At 47.9% G+C, this 16,718-nt stretch overlaps 1 protein-coding gene across 1 annotated transcript in view; it reads left to right on the top strand.

The window, feature by feature from the left end:
• Positions 1-149: 149 nt before the first annotated feature.
• Positions 150-16,718, top strand: part of PTPRN2 (protein tyrosine phosphatase receptor type N2) — a gene marked incomplete at its 5' end in the record, with an annotated part of 1,004,492 nt that continues 987,923 nt past the window's right edge. Inside the window, 1 exon segment of the mRNA NM_001305920.1 lies at positions 150-251. Within this exon segment, the coding sequence (NP_001292849.1) occupies positions 150-251 (102 nt within the window).

Consider the following 16,718-nt stretch of genomic DNA (forward strand, 5'->3'; position numbering starts at 1 on the left):
TCAGCCCGGCGTCGCCGCAAGAGCGCCAGAGGCGCGGCGGGAGGAGCTGGCGGCGCGCGCCTCGCTGGGCCCGGACTCGGCCGCCTCCCGCCGCCTCCCGCGCGGCCATGGACTGAGAGCCGCCGGCCAGGCCGCAGGGATGGGGCCGCCGCTCCCGCTGCTGTTGCTGCTACTGCTGCTGCTGCCGCCACGCGTCCTGCCTGCCGCCCCCTCGTCCGTCCCCCACGGCCGGCAGCTCCCGGGGCGCCTGGGTGAGTGGGGGGCACGGGGGGAGGGGCGCCTCAATGAATGAGTTGGGGGCGTTGTGAGGGGCGCCTCCGTGAGGGGGTCAGGGGGAGGGGCGTCTCGGTGAGGGGGTCGGGGGGAGGGGCGGCGCCTCAGTGAGGGGGCATGCAGGGAGGGCGCCTCAATAAATGAGTGGGGGCGTTGGGGGAGGGGCGCCTCTAAGTGAGAGGTTCTGGGGGAGGGGCGCCTCAATGAATGAGTGGGGGGCGTGGGGGAGGGGCGCCTCAATGAATGAGTGGGGGGCGTGGGGGGAGGGGCGCCTCAATGAATGAGTGGGGGGCGTGGGGGAGGGGAGCCTCAATGAATGAGTGGGGGGCGTGGGGGGAGGGGAGCCTCAATGAATGAGTGGGGGGTCGGGGGAGGGGCGCCTCGGTGAGTGACGGGGCGGGGGGGAGGGGCGCCTCGGTGAGTGAGTGGGGAGCGCGCCTTGGCGAGCGGGTGGGGGGCTCCGGGGGTCTCGGGGTTCCAGCGCGACACCCTCAGGCTCTGGGTCGCAAGTCCCCGGCCGCGGGTCGCGCGCCTCTCTGTCCTCACTGGCGGCTTGGAGCAGGTCTCGCGCCCCTGCCTCAGTTTCCTCCCCGGCGCGGCCTTCTGCCCCTCCGCCGGCTCCTGGGCCTCACGCCCCCAGCCCGGCCACTCGGCACCCCCCTGGCCCTGGAGCGCGCGGCCCTGGTCCGGCGTGGGTGCGCCCCCCGCTCGTGTTCGCGCCGCGTGTGCCGCGAGGGCTGGGCCTCGGAGGTCCCGCTGCGCTCGCTTGTACCTGCGTCCCCCGCACGCCCCGCGGGCAGCGCCGCCGAAATCAGAGGACATTTTTCCTCCGTGGCAGCCGCGGGAGGAAAGGGAGGGCGGCAGCTTCACGGCAGCGAGGGAGTGGAAGCCGCTCCTTTCCCAGGCGGACGCCCCTGTTTTAAACACATAAAACCTCCAGTCCCCGGCACCTCCTTTCCTGCTCATCTTGTTTATTAAGAAGATTTACCATAAAGCCAATGTTTCCAGGCGGCTTCAGGGCCAGAATTACACATGACAGGTTAGGATAATCGGTGTCCACGGGGCGCAGAAGCAAACGCAGGCGGGGACGGAGGGGGGTACTTCGCCGCTGCCCAGCGCCGCCTGCACCCACCTCAGCGCGGCTGGGCTCCGGCACCTTCCTCCCGGCCTCTAGGCCCTTCTGGTCTCCAGTAGGCTTTATTGTCAAAATCCCAAACAAACAAAAACTGCAGAGAACCAGGTATCTTGACACAGTCTCCCTGGGCTCCTGAGTTGACGCTTCCCTCCGTCAAGCCAGAGTCCCCTGAATTCCTCCCTTGCCTTGAGGTCTCCTCACACTCCCTAACCTGCTTATCTCTGTTAGATGGAACACATGTGCTGGGAAAGGAGGTCCTTGCCCACCTGCCTTGGCGTCCTGGGAGGGAGTGCCTGTGCTGGTCCTGCACCTCTGGGATGCTGCCCAGTCACTGTGCCCCCAGGGCCCGCGTGAAGCCCTCACCCTTCCATGCTGGAGCACAGGTGAGGCCTGCACGGGAGGCTTGGGGGCCGTGCTCGCTCTGCCTCCTCCTGGTGCCTTGCCCCCTGTCAGCAAAGAAGGTCCAGCTGTGCCCCAGTCGCCTCTTGCTGGGGTTGTATTCCTTCCTCCATCTGGCTTGACCTGGCCAGTCACCTCATGGGAGAGTTGTTTGCTCTGACGCCAAGTGCCGCCCTTTACCTACACATGAAGCACACGTGGGCGTGGAGTGTCCCGGGCAAGGCAGGTCATTGTGGTGTGAGCTGGAGGCTGGTCCTTGACTGCTTTCCTTGCCATTGCAATGGCCAGTTCACAGCATTCTTCCAAAATTACAGAGAAAGTCAGAAAGGTGGGGGGTAGCTGATAAAGAGAGCAAGGGAAAACCCAAAGATGGAAGTGCAGGAAGAGAGGAAAGCTGCTAAACTGAATGATAATGGCCAATGCAGCAGTGTTATTTTGGCTAAGAGCAAAGTTGACTCATAATTAAAACTGGTTCCATGTTTCCCTCGGCTCCGATCACGGTGTCACTGGTAACAGAAGGCTGTGTCATAAGGAGACTTATGGACACACTCATTTTGTGGGAAAACATTAAGGATGCAGACATCGTGCGAATTGTTTTGAGGACTCCAGGTGAAAGGCATCGCCTACATTCTCATGTAATTGGAAACTGCCCCAGCGATACAGACAAACAGTGAGATGTATGTGTTGTCTTCCCATTGCAGGAGCCACCTTGGGGCAGAATGTGGCCATGTGTCAGCTACCTCTGTCCCCTCCACCTTGTACCCTCCTCACTCAGTGTTGCTGCCATTTTGTCAGAACACAATCCGCAGAGAATGCAAGGAGAAGCTTGCTTACTTGTGCCAGGCAGGTGCTGCCATTTTTCTTTCTCTCCTGTCTGCATCTTGTTTGGCAATGGTCACGCCAACTACGTTGTTCCAAATAATGAGGCTCGATTAAAGATGCACAGAACGGCCTTAAATCTGGCCCAGCTGTGCCATTTGTAATCTATTTATTTATTTACCTATTAACATTCAACTTCAGGTTGAGGCCTCCAGAACACATGTGGTTCAAGGAGATCCAAGTTTTTGCTCCTCTGTTACATCAAAAAGCCTTGTAGGTTAGAACTAGTGGTTGATGTTAACAAGACCTAAAGACCAATTCTTTTTATATAGGATGCCTTGTCTTGAGCAAGAGGCAGGGGCCCTTCTCATGTAGACAGTGAAGGAGCTCTTGATGAAACCCAGGGTCGATACCTACCGTCTCTGAGTTTATTCTCATGGCCTTGAGCTGCACTCCTCGCTGCTGACTTATTTCCAGAACAGCTGTTGGCAGCACCCTGTGGTAGTGGAAGTCTCACTGCTTCCTCTCTTAAAGGACACTCTTTTCCCCTGATTTATTTAGTTTCCTGCCCTCCCATCACCCACTCTGCCTGTTCCTTTCTGGTCGGAAGGGCTCCCTTATGGCATTAATTAATTATCTGTGAGACCATTATCGAAGCTGAACACAGGGGAACATGGCATCCTTTCTAGTGACACGATTCAGCTTTGCTTGTAGCCAAAGTAACATTGCTGTGTTATGCAGGGCTGCTCAGACAGCCTAATGGTCTTTTCTTCGTATGCTTCAGTCTTTGAGTTTTCCTCCCCACCGGCCCGCCTTTCTGTGATTTCCGGGCATCCTTTGTGCAGGTCTCAGTGCTTTTTCCTTAAGTTTAACTTGAACATAAGCCCTTTGTTAAGGGCTTTACGCTGTTCTTCAGTTACATGGAGCCTGACTTGTGAACCTGCTCAGGTAGCCCCTATGTTTAGGGGGGCAGTTTTCTAAAGGCCCCCACTTCCTTTTGCTAAAGAAGTACAGCTTTCATTTGCCAATGATAGAGTCAGCCTTTCATGCAGAATTTTGCTTGGAGAATCCAGATTCAGAACCAGTGGGCGCACCTGGCTGTGAAGACAGGAGATTGTTCATTTTGCTCCTTTGTTTTGGCCTTCCGATTTGCCTACACAGACTTTTCATTCACCAGGGAGCCCACACAGAGCTGAGAGGCAGAGCCATCAGAGCAGGACTCTGCTGGCTTTGTGAAGGAGATGGCATGATTGTTTATTTTTAAATCAAAGGATCCTTACTGCCGCAAAAGCACAAATCTATCTTTACTTCTTGGGGTCCGGAGCCTTTGATTCCGTTTGGTTGGATGGTAATGAGCAACCTGCCTCTTCCCCCAAGAAGAGCCTGCTCCTTGCACGTCTGTGAGCTTCTCTGCTTGTTGTTCCCCGTCTCTCCCACTCGGTCTCCATCAGCCTAAGGGCTGATGTTCTGGGCAGAAGGAATGGGGTATGTTGTAAACCCCAGACTTCTGGAAGAAGGAGGTGCCAGACAATGGGCTCACTCATGAAGCTAGATTCAGGAAGCGGGATATGGGGTGTCAGGCTCAGAAGGGATGGGCAGGGAATGGAAGAGCTTTTAAAATGACTTATCAGTGCTGAGCTTAGCTGTGTGTTTCAGCGTCTGGCAGCTCTTCTTCCAAGCTGATTTGTTTTTGTACCTGGTGATCAAGATCAGTGGTGTCCGCCAGGGAGGTGAGGGTGGGCAATCACTTTGTCATGGTCCTCTCTCTGCTTTGCTCCGAGATGGTGTTGGGCCCCATCCTGGCGCACAGCGGGGATCTCTGTGTGCCATGAAACGCCCGCATGTCGGGTGTCCAGCTTCCTGTGAAGAATAGGGCTGTCGACACAGGGTGCACGGGACCAAGTTTAGGTGGTGCAGCCCGAGGCCCCATCTTCTGATGAGATCTGTGGTAACGCTGATGCTTTTATGTGACCATCATTTCTGCATTCTGGGTTTGTTTTGTCCCAGCGTTCATGCAGTATTACTTAACTTTTGGATGCAGTTACACATCGACTTTTCTTTAGATTTTGAAAGTGAGGAATATGGGACTAGGAAGGGAAGTGAAGCCTCAAGGAGACACAGGGGTCAGCTAAGCTGTCATCAGACATGGTCTCATTAAGAAAGTTCCACTCAATGCACCTGGCTTTGTGGGTGAGCCATGACCACTGCCTCTTGGAGGGTTACTTTAGAATTTCAAATTCCTTATGAAAAAGTGTTTGCAGCCAAATGTGGCCCAAACTAATAATAGCTCCCTGGCACTGGGTGACAGATTCCTTAAGATATGCCTGGGTATGTACAAATATTACTAGTTTTAGGACTTTTTTTTTTTTTGAGACGGAGTCTCGCTCTGTCGCCCAGGCTGGAGTGCAGTGGCGCTATCTCGGCTCACTGCAAGCTCCGCCTCCCGGGTTCCTGCCATTCTCCTGCCTCAGCCTCCTGAGTGGCTGGGACTACAGGCGCCCGCCACCTCGCCCGGCTAATTTTTTTGTATTTTTAGTAGAGACGGAGTTTCACCGTGTTAGCCAGGATGGTCTCGATCTCCTGACCTCGTGATCCGCCCGTCTCGGCCTCCCAAAGTGCTGGGATTACAGGCTTGAGCCACCGCGCCCGGCCTTTTTTTTTTTTTTTTTTTTAAGATGGAGTCTCACTTTGTCACCCAGGGTGGAGTACAATGGTGCAATCACGGCTCACTGCAGCCTGGAATTCCTGCACTCAAGCAATCCACCCGTCTTAGCCTCCTGAATAGCTGGGACTACAGGCACACACCTCTGCACCAGCCTAATTAAAAAAAAGTTTGGGTTCACGAATAAATATAATAACTAAAAAATGAGCAAAAAAGTTAAAAAATGATTAATTTCTTTTAAGAGATGGGGGTCTCGCTGTGTTGCCCAGGCCTTGAACTCCTGACCTCAAGTGATCCTCCTGCCTTGGCCTCCCAAAGTGCTGGGATTACATGCGTAGCCACTGTGCACGACCAGGTTTAAGGATGCTTTGTGTGTGGAGAGGTGAAGAAAAAGCTTAAGAACTGGCAGAAAGGGTTTTCATCCAGCCGAATCCCAAGAGACGAAGGCCAGATGAGCCTCGGCTGACTCAGAACCTCTCTTATCTTTCCTGACATGATGTTCCACTTCTCAGAGAAAGCAAACAGCTAAACTCATGGCAGATAACCCTCCACACCACATAAAAGCACCTGGCAGCACTTTCCACATTAGTTTAAGTTGACCTTCATCAATGTAGACCCAGCTGGACTTGTTTTTTAATCGTAGTTGATGGAAGGCCAGAAAACCTGAGAAGCAGAAAACAGTCAATCCACTTTTTCACTGCTTGGAAACAGTGTGGAAACAGAGTATGTTGAAGGAAGGGCATTTTTTTCTCTTAATTCCTGTTATCTCTAAGAACTCTGCCACAGTCACTATTTAAATACCTAGAACAGGAAGTAAAAATGGGTGAGGCTCCCTTGGAAACACCTGCTTCTGCACATTTTAAATACCTTTTTTGTTTGCCACTCTGCCTCACGAGGCTGGTAAGTGGGTGACTCTTGCAGGCGACTGGAAAACTGGACCTCGGACTATCGAGCTGCATTTGTCTTGAATGGCTTCTGTGTGTGTAACATAAAGAAACGAGAGATGATGAGTGTTTAGTGACAGTTACTCAGTGCTAACTCTCATCTCTGGAGGTGGTAAGAGGGCATTTCACTTCCTTTGTTTTTGTCTGTTCCCTCCAATAGTCCTAACTGGGATTCGGAAAACCAAGGATGTTCCCGTGTAGTGCCAGGACTAGGACTGTCTCTTGTGAGAGTCATTCGAGGCCATGGCAGGTGGCAGGGGATGAACTAATAGTTACAAAACCGATTCTGGAGCTTTCTTTTTAAATTTTAATTTTAACTTACCATAAAGTAAAATGGACTTTTCTTTTTTGGTCTACTGTGTTACATATAGATTCAGGGGGCCATCTCCTCTGTCAGGGTACCGATCATTCCATCACCCCCAAAACTTCCCAGTGTGCTCCCTTCACAGTGACAGCCTCTCCCATCCCTGTACCTCTGGGTACCCCCAAATCTTGAACCCCTGAGCCTTCCATGTGCACTGACATGTATTCCCCAGAATAACCCGTATAGATATTTCCGTCTTCAATTTACAGATAGAAAGACTGAGGCTTGGAGTGGTTGAGGAATGTACACAGGACACCAGGTGGGTAGTCCTGGGATGGGGTCCTAGGTCTCTGGAGCCTCCTTTCTCTCCCAGTGGTCATCCCAGGATGGGCCGAAGATTCTATGTACTGTCAGAACACGTCTCTCTGGCTGCACAGAACAAGGACGTCTGTCTCGTTCTCACAGGAGTGGGGACCATTTCACGTGTCAAACTGCCTTTCTCTGAGGAGTTTCTCAACCTTAGGCCATGGAGATTCTAAAATGCTCTTTGGCATCAGCAGGAGATTGATTTTCTGAGTTGGGTTTTGTTTTGGGTGTCAGATTCAAATATTTGGTGTGCCTCTCTGAGGGAATTTTGATGTTTGGAAATGGACAACTTATTTTTGGAGACTTTTGGCCTTCCCATAATGGCAGGGAATGAAATACCACCCGTAGGATTCACTACTTGATATGTCCATAAAAATTGTATGTTCAGAATGCTTTCTGGGCTTCCGTCAGGTTTTTAAAAATGTGGTGACACAAACACCAAAGAAGCGAGCTCTCATCTCACACTTGTCATAACAAAAACCCACTTCAGAATAAGGGATGAGAGAGGGATTACTTTCCTAAGAACATTTATTTAAGAATAGGTTCTGTTTAGGTTTGATGTTTAGAGTGGCAAGCAGGCAGGGGGGTGGTTCAGGGACTCCCTATTCTTTTCTGAACTATGCTGGTGGAAGGAAAGAGTAGAAATTTCTATCATGTGACGTGGGCGTGCTGTCGCCACGTGGTTCTGAAAGCGCATTTGGAAAAGGCTTCTGATGCAGTGTTCGGTATACAGCACAAAGGATGTGTTTGGAATGGTTTGGTGGAAGGAATTTTCAGAAGGAAGGCTGACCTGGTTTCCGAAGGAAAGGACTTCATATTAATTGTGCAAGTGAATTCTGATTCCAAATGTGAAATACATTCAACTTGTAAATGGATGGAGCCGCTAATAAAATTGGCAATCAGAGGCCGTGATTTTAATCCAGCTCAAAGCAGAAGTTAATCTGTGGTACAATTTGAGGCTGACCCCACAATGTGTACATTCTCTGAAACAGGCGCTCTTCTCGCGGACTGCACACACCAGCGCAAGCTCCATTTCTTAGCCTGAGGCAGGGGATGGAATGTGGGTGAAGCAGTGGCAGGAACTGCTGTCTGATGACTTCCCACCTCAGGTCCATTTTGTCCCTCAAAGGACATCTCTTTTACCAGTAGTTTTTGAATCTCTTGCTCTGCTTTGCCTGAAAACAGGCCAAGGTTGAGATCATTGGACTTCCATCTGATCTGAGTGTTGTATGCTGAGATACAGCTGTGGTTAGAGCTGCTGTAGAAGGCACAGCCATCAGTTCCTATGGAGCGGCACCCATTCTTGTGGTGGAAGCCTTGTGGCATCTATATGCCTGCTTTGTTATGCTGTTATGGTCCTTGATTCTATGAAATAGCCAACATGAAATTATGATCAGTTAAGGTAACAGAAATTGGGCTTTTTCACTGAAATGGAAAGAGGATTCTAGCAGAGTCAGAAACTGCAGGTGATTTCTGCAAATATGATAGGGAATATGTGGATATGTTTCAAGAGCACAAATTAAATGACAGTACTGCTTCCATGCAGTGTGTTGACAGATTGATAGGTCACCTTATCTTTCCAATCAGATAATCTTTACAGTTTGCACTTGCACTCATATTAGAAGTCAAGAGAAATGGAAGGACTTCACCTATAATCTCTCTGGATTTATACCTTGAGCAAAATACCTGATTCTTCATGTTTTTGAGAGGATTAGCTGAGATGAGTGGGAGAGTCCGTGGTAACCACAGAGTTTCTGATAAGTCCTAGTGGTTGTTATTTTTGGATGCTCCAGGTTTCTACAGTTAATGTTGGAGGTGGTGGCTGACAGGATGGAATATTGTTATTGTTAGAAACAATATTACTTTAGAAAATCCAAGTCTCAGGTGAACTGACAATAGAGATTATTGCAAAAGCATTGCCATTATCTTTTAAAGAGTAATATCATTTATATTTCTTAATAGGCGTATCCAAACAGGTCACATCAATGAGGATGAGGCCTGATTTTGTTGTGATGATGAGAGTAACTAATGGTGAGAGCCCTTTGGAGTTTATTTCACATCATCCCTTTGATGACTGTAAAGCCCTTGAATAAAAGAAGTGGGACTTGGCCAGGTGTAGTGACTCATGACTGTGATCCCAGCACTTTGGGAGGCTGAGGCAGGCAGATCATCTGAGGTCAGGATTTCAAGACCAGCCTGGCCAACATGGCAAAACCCCGTCTCTACTAGAAATACAAAAATTAGCTGGATGTAGTGGCAGGTGCCTATAATCCCAGCTACTTGGGAGGCTGAGGCAGGAGAATCACTTGAACCTGGAAGATGGAGGATGCAGTGAAATGAGATTGAGCCAGTGCACTCCAGCCTGGGCGACAGAGGGAGACTGTGTCTCAACAACAACAACAACAGCAACAACAACAACAACAACAACAACAAAAGGAATGGGACTTAAGGGAATAGTAGACACTGGGAATGCTTAAACAGGGGAGGGAGGAAGGAGCCAAGGGTCAAAAAACTACTTATGAAGTACTGTATCCTCATTTGGGTGACAGGACCATTATAAACCCAACAGTTGGCATCACTCAATACACCCACGTAACAAACCTGCACATACATGTACCCTTTGAATCTATGATTTTTTTTATTATTGTTATTTTATTTTTAAAAATTTTTTAATTTAAATTGTTTTTTTTTTTTTACAGAGACAGGGTGTGGCTCTGTAGCTCAGACTGGAGTGCAGTGGCATAGTCATAGTTTACTGTAGCCCCGAACTCCTGGGCTCAAGTGTTTCTCCCTACTCAGCCTCCTGAGTAGCTGATACTACAGGTATGTGCCATCATGCCTGGCTTGAACTCCTGGACTCAAGTGATCCTCCTTTCTTGTCCTCCCAAAGTGCTGAGATTATAGGCATGAGCCACTATGTCCAGGCCCTGGAATCTAAAAAAAAAAAAAGGTGACTTAAATAATATTCATACAAATTTCTTACAAGTTTGAGTAGAAAGTATAATAAAAAGAGATAGTACATACACTTTTCTAAGATATGCTAAAAACTTTCTTTTAAAATGTTTTCTTGTGTAATATTTGATAAATGCAAAATTCAGAGCACGTTTTTTAGTACACTTGGCATGTCTAGGTTGCACTGTTTTTAAGTGCCTGAATTTTGGTCTTGTCAATGAGCTTGCCGGGTGGGGGTTGTTCCGTTTGCTCTTCTGAAGCGAGGTGAGTATCTGGCTGGCTTGCTTTGCCCTCTGGCCTGCAGGGTAAGGGTTGGCAGTTTTGCTGTGCTCATCTTCCTGGTCTGTGGGGATGGCAAGGGGAGAGGGAGGCAGCCGGGCAGTGCAGGGTCTATGTTAGGGCCCAGTGCAGTCTTCAGAGTTTGACAGGGCCCTTTCCCTTACTCCATCCACTTAGGGTTGTGTCAGATTCCCAAGGGGAGACCTGTGGGCTCTGGATGGGCCCTGTCCCTGTCATCACATCCCATACTTGGGGATCGGTTGCTCTGGTGCACCCCATTCCTGTGGTCACGTCCTATCCTTTATCTGTCTGTTTTATCAGGTTACAACAGTCTTCCTCTTAGAGGAAATGAAGACAAGGTGAGTGCTCACTTTGCTGTTTGGACTTTCTTAGGAGCCCTCAGTGTTGTGCAGGCCCCATGCTGTTTGTGATATCAGGCAGGGTGGGGAGCCCTCAGTGTTTTGTAGGCCCCATGTTGTTTGTGGCATTTGAGAGGGTTGGGAGCCCTCGGTGTTGTGCAGGCCCCATGCTGTTTGTGGCGTTTTAGAGGGTTGGGAGCCCTCAGTGTTGTGTAGGCCCCATGCTGTTTGTGGCGTTTGGGAGGGTTGGGAGCCCTCAGTGTTGTGCAGGCTCCATGCTGTTTGTGGCATTTTAGAGGGTTGGGAGCCCACAGTGTTGTGCAGGCCCCATGCTGTTTGTGGCGTTTGGGAGGGTTGGGAGCCCTCAGTGTTGTGTAGGCCCAATGCTGTTTGTGGCGTTTGGGAGGGTTGGGAGCCCTCAGTGTTGTGTAGGCCCAATGCTGTTTGTGGCGTTTGGGAGGGTTGGGAGCCCACAGTGTTGTGTAGGCCCCATGCTGTTTGTGGTGTTTGGGAGGGTTGGGAGCCCTCAGTGTTGTGTAGGCCCAATGCTGTTTGTGGCATAGGGCAGGGTGGGGAGCCAGATACCCTGTGCATTTCCATCTTGCTCCAGAACCTCTGTCTTGACCACTGGCTGTCAGCCATGGCTCCCCATGCTGTGCTTCTGTGGGACCTCTGTGGTGTGTTCCTGTTCCTTATGTTCACTCAGATCAGCAGCATGTTACTCCCCAGAGGCCTCTGTGGGAAAGGTAGGCAGAGGTGCTGGTGGGAGGCTCTTTAGCGGCCCCTGTGTCCCATGGAAAGCGCTGGTGGTGCAGGCTGTGGGCTCTGGGGCTTGTCCCGAGAGGGCCCCTCATGTTTTCAGCCCTTTTTCTAGCTCACATTTGTCCCTGGAATGTGCTTTAAAAACGCTTTGAGGCAGAGTTGTGTGGAATAGAGAAACTGTGACTTCAGAAGCAGAGCTTTACAGAGATGTTCGTTCTTGCAGAACCAGTGTGGCCTGAAAACGGCTTCTTCTGCATGAGCCTGGCAGGGTCGCTGTGCAGGCAGCTGGGCTGGCAGTGCCTGGCTGTGAGTGACTTGGGGTGTTTGCAGACACACAGCTCTGTCTGAGTGACCACACCAGGGGACACACCTCACCCAGGCCTGGGAGTTCCTGCTTGCTGCTTGTTTGGGGTAAGAGGCAGGCTCTTCCAGCGGGAAAAGTATTGACAACACATGGACTGGGGATGTTGCAAACTCAGAGAACATTTTTTGTATGAGTTTTTCATTGCTGTGAGCTTAAGAAGAAGGAAGCATTTTGATCACTTGAAAATGAAATGTTTTTAAGTGGAAAATATTTTTAAAAATAAAGATTAGATTCTTGGTTTAGTTTTCTATAAAACAATCTACTTGTTTTTAAATTTTTATTACAATTTCTAGTAATACTGAAATTATTATTGGTTATATCTATTTTGTCTCTTTGGGAAGTAAGAGGTAGTTCTCAAGAGATGTGTTGATTTAGTGCCCTTCTGAGAAAATAAAAGGGTGCAATTGTGCGAAAAATTTGGATACTTATGTAGATATGCCTCTTGTATCCTCCACAGGTTCTGAGGGGGTGAAATATAGATGTAAAACCTGGCCGGGTACATTGGCTCATGCCTGTAAACCAAGCACTTTGGGAGGCTGAGGCGGGAGGATCAATTGAGGCCAGGATTTTGAGACCAGCCTGGGCAACACAGTGAGACTCTGTCTCTACAAAAAAATGTAAAAAATTAGCTGGGCCTGGTGGCACACACCTGTGGTCTCACTTACTCGGGAGGCTGAGACAGGAGGATCACTTGAGTCCAGGAGTTTGAGGCTACAGTGAGCGGTGATAAAAAGTAAAACCCATCTTATGGGGCTAGCCAACTACATTATTGACGATATCAGTGAATAGTAAATGTTAAAAAGTGACATGTTTGGTTTATTGGTACTTTTAAAGAATATGTAACATTTGTTTAATGATTTAATATTGGCCGGGCGCGGTGGCTCAAGCCTGTAATCCCAGCACTTTGGGAGGCCGAGACGGGCGGATCACGAGGCCAGGAGATCGAGAGACGATCCCGGCTAACACGGTGAAACCCCGTCTCTACTAAAAAAAATACAAAAAAACTAGCCGGGCGAGGTGGCGGGCGCCTGTAGTCCCAGCTACTCGGGAGGCTGAGGCAGGAGAATGGCGTAAACCCGGGAGGCGGAGCTTGCAGTGAGCTGAGATCCGGCCACTGCACTCCAGCCTGGGTGACAGAGCAAGACTCCGTCTCAAAAAAAAAAAAAAAAAAAAAAAAAAAAAAAAAAGATTTAATATTTTTCATAGCGCTCTGAAAGAACGTGAGATATTCAGGGTAAGTTTAAAGTCAAGCACTATGAAAAAAAAGAATGTCCCAGATTGTTACAGGTGATTTCACATAAGATAACATGTTTGACAAAGACTGTAGATAAAATGAGTACTAACTCCAAAATCAAAGCCTCATTTTGAAAGATTCTACCATGTGTGGGTATATTGTTAGCATGTTCCAAATGTTGAAATAGTTCTTCTAGACTATTAAAAGATGCGACTTTCCTGTGTAAAATAAATGACAAAAGGGAAGAAAAATATGTCCTTTGAAGAAAGGATGGAAGTCTGTTTTAGTTTGCAGCCTGAAGGAGAAGAGGATGAGTAGTCTGGTGGTAGCCACTTCTGCCGCGTAAATCAGTGGCTCTCACCTGGTGCCTCTGCTGCTTGGACTAGGTGGATGGCGGACAGCGACACTGTTCGACATCCTGCAGTAGGCAGGACACTCCATGGAGCCACCCACCCCGTGTGCCAGTGAGGCCCGTCCAGCAGCCTGATGCATGTGGAGGAAGCTGCCGGGCATGCAGTCCTCACATGTAGGAGAGGAAGAATTTGGCTTAAATTATGGCAGAACAAACTTTATAAGAAAGAAAGAAGTATTGGCCCCTTCCATGCCACCTTCCAGTTCTGGCTAGAGTAACTGCCACTACTGGAAATCTGATCCTATCACTCTTCTGCCAGAGCTGCCCCTCACATAACCTTATGAACAAAGCCCAAGCCCTGGGCAGGGCTCTTGGGCCCTCACTGGCAGGAGGCTTCTGCCTCATCCCCCTTGTGGCCCCTCCTCTCTAAGGCTCACCAAGTGGTGTCTCAGTGTCTGATGGCGCCACCAACAGAAATGTGCATTTATTTACCAGATACATATTCTTACTTACAAGTTATATATGTGCTCTACTGAACTCATTGTATGTTTATTATAAAAAATTCAACACAAATTTAAGAGAATGAGAAGTAAACATCACTAATGATTAAAATATTTTGCTGAAGAGACAAAAACTTCTTTGTATTCACTAAAATTTTTATTAATGTGATTAATAACATTTTAGATACTTAGTTGTTAAATGTATTTAATCTGGAGAGCTTCAATCTATGGTTATTTGCTGTCTCGATGCACAATATGTGTTGAGAACAGTGCTCATCACTACTGAAAATATGCATAAGTCTATAATTGAGAAAGTCCAAAGGATGATTTTTAATCTTTCTGGTTGCCTTCCTGTGGGTCTAATTGTGATGCTTTCCACTTCAAAATGTGTCTAAAGAAGAGCTCCCATTGGAAGTACAGATTTTCTTGTATTCATGTTATTAACAATCCACAATTCCTTTCTAAGAATCTTTTCAAATCTCTGATTACGTTTAGTTAAAATGGGTCACCTAATCCATAAATCTCTTCACAGGCCCATGGAAACTACAGCATAGTTTGAGAATGGCACAAGGGGGCCCACTCTTCTGGCACCAGACCCCAAAAAGCCATTTGCTGTGGGGTCTCGTGGGGCTCCAGCATTAGCCATATGTCAAACTTAATATTCAGGAACGTCTAAGGGTGGGCATATCTCAATATATGTGTTCAGTAATTTTTGCTGAATAAATGAATATATCAGTTACAGATTCTCAGAGCTGGAAGAGTCCCTGGTCCAGTTTCATCGATTCATAAGTAACTTCTACATAAGGACATTCAGACCCAGGCATGGGGAGTGACTTGCTGTTGACACCTTCCTGGACAGAGACCCGGGCTCTTGATTGGTTGGTCTTCAAGGAAAGAACCCCAGAGACATGAAGCTGTGGTGAGCACTGGCAGTCAGAAAGGAGAAGTGGCCATTCCTCCAGACCACTTCTAGCTCTGTTACTCTAGGATTGGATTGAAGATCCCTATGCTCACTCTTTACTTTTTAAAATTGGTACCAACGAATGACTTTTCACAAGTAACATAATCTTTTTCTGAAAATTGCTTAACTTTATCTAAAATTCTATTCTGGCCTCCTCAGCATCCAAAGTTGATGTTTTCTGCATTTCTAGGAAGCAGATTCCCTTTCCCATCACCCCTCCATTTCTCTGAACATCTTGAGTTGTTTAGCTGGGTATAAAGTGTTAGTGACATACAAAGAAATGTTGATGTTCAGATGAGGCATCTGTACCAGAGGATGATCATTAATTCCCATTAAGTATTTTTATAAAAGTAAAATGAAGGAAGAAAATACATTACTGTGTGCCTCAGAAGACTCTTGTCCATTCATCATGCATCATGCTAATTACTCTTTTAAATTTAGATTCTTAGTCTAAGAACATTTCAAAATGAATTAACAACTATTCTTCAGCTTAGAAAATGTCATGGAGTGAGATTTATTTATTTAGTTGGAATAAAATGTAAATCATTCAGAAAGTGTAAACTCATACTTGCAAGCTTACTATACTGGCAAAATCAGTGGGCTGATAATATGTACTATGGTCTCATCTTTATTTAGAAACTGCTGTTCCTATATCAGCTTAATCATTTTCCACTGAAGAACAAAGTGTAAAGCAATTTCAGTGGCAAAGATCTCTGAGTGCTGTGTCCAGTAGTGGTGGACAAAGGGAGTCAATGACCCTGGCACTGAGAACAGATCTGGACAAAATGTATGAAATATATGAAGGATCACAGTGATGAGTCAGACGGCAGAGACCCAGGAGAAGGGCAGGGATGTGGCACTTAGGGTCACTGTTTTCCAGGGTGTTAGCCAGTCCTGATCAGGAGCCTCGGAGAGTTATTGAGCAGGGGTCCCTGGTATGCCTCAGAGACTTAACTTAGGACCCAGCAGGCTGCACCCAGAAAGGATTCAGCAGACAGCTGTCTTCGTAGGCACAGAGCTGGCTCAGTGCCCTGGTGGGTCAGGGCTGTCAGGGCTGCTGGAATCCTCAGCCGCCAGATGGGGCAAAGTGGATATTCTCTGGAGGAGGTAGCATAACTAGAGCCTCAAGTTAACCCCACAGTTGTTCACATCACTACCTAGTACCAAACTAAACAACATTCTGAGGGGAATTCATATGTTTATCCTTTTCAGGTTCCTCTATCTCACTGTGAATGAAGAGGATCAGGTTTCCACCCAACTAGACAATTAGCCAGACAGAGAAACCTCTTTTCAGAACATTGTACTGAATACCTACTATGTGCTAGTTGTTGGACTTGCAAGCACGAGCAAGACAGAGTCCCTGCCCTCCAGAACCTTCCCTGCTTTCCAGAAGCTCCTGAACCTTTTCTGCCTTCTAGAACCTTTCCTGCCTTTCAGAACCTTCTGTGCCTCCAGAAGCTCACTAGGACTTTTCTGTTTCCAGTGCATTCCTAGTGCTTGTCTTATAGTAGAATTTCATTAGGTTAATTCACTTAATAACTCTAGAGAATTTTCCATGTCGTCTATACTGTTCTTGGCTTGGAAAATTATTCATCTCCATGTGTGGTAAGACTTTGGTGAATAAATGCACCATTTTTATTCCATGGATATTTACTTTGTTGTGTTTCCTAATTTTTGCCAAGAAATGGAAACAGCAGCAATGAAATTGGCTCTTATCTTTTTGGACCCTTAAGAATTAGGTGCTTTTTTTTTTTTTTTGAGTTGGAGTCTCACTCTGTTACCCAGGCTGGAGTGCAGTGGTGTGATCTCAGCTCACTGCAACCTCTGCCTTCTAGGTTCAAGCGATTCTCCTGCCTCAGCCTCCCAAGTAGCTGGGATTACAGGTGCCCACTACCACGCTTGGCTAATTTTTGTATTTTTTAAGTAGAGATGGGGTTTCGCCAGGCTGGTCTCGAACTCCTGACCTCAGGTGATCCACTCACCTCAGCCTCCCAAAGTGCTGGGATTACAAGCGTGAGCCACTGTGCGGGCCAGAAATAGGTGCTTTTCATCA

This window comes from Macaca nemestrina, chromosome 4 (genome assembly GCF_043159975.1).
Source record: "Macaca nemestrina isolate mMacNem1 chromosome 4, mMacNem.hap1, whole genome shotgun sequence".
Classification (NCBI taxonomy): Eukaryota; Metazoa; Chordata; class Mammalia; order Primates; family Cercopithecidae; genus Macaca; species Macaca nemestrina.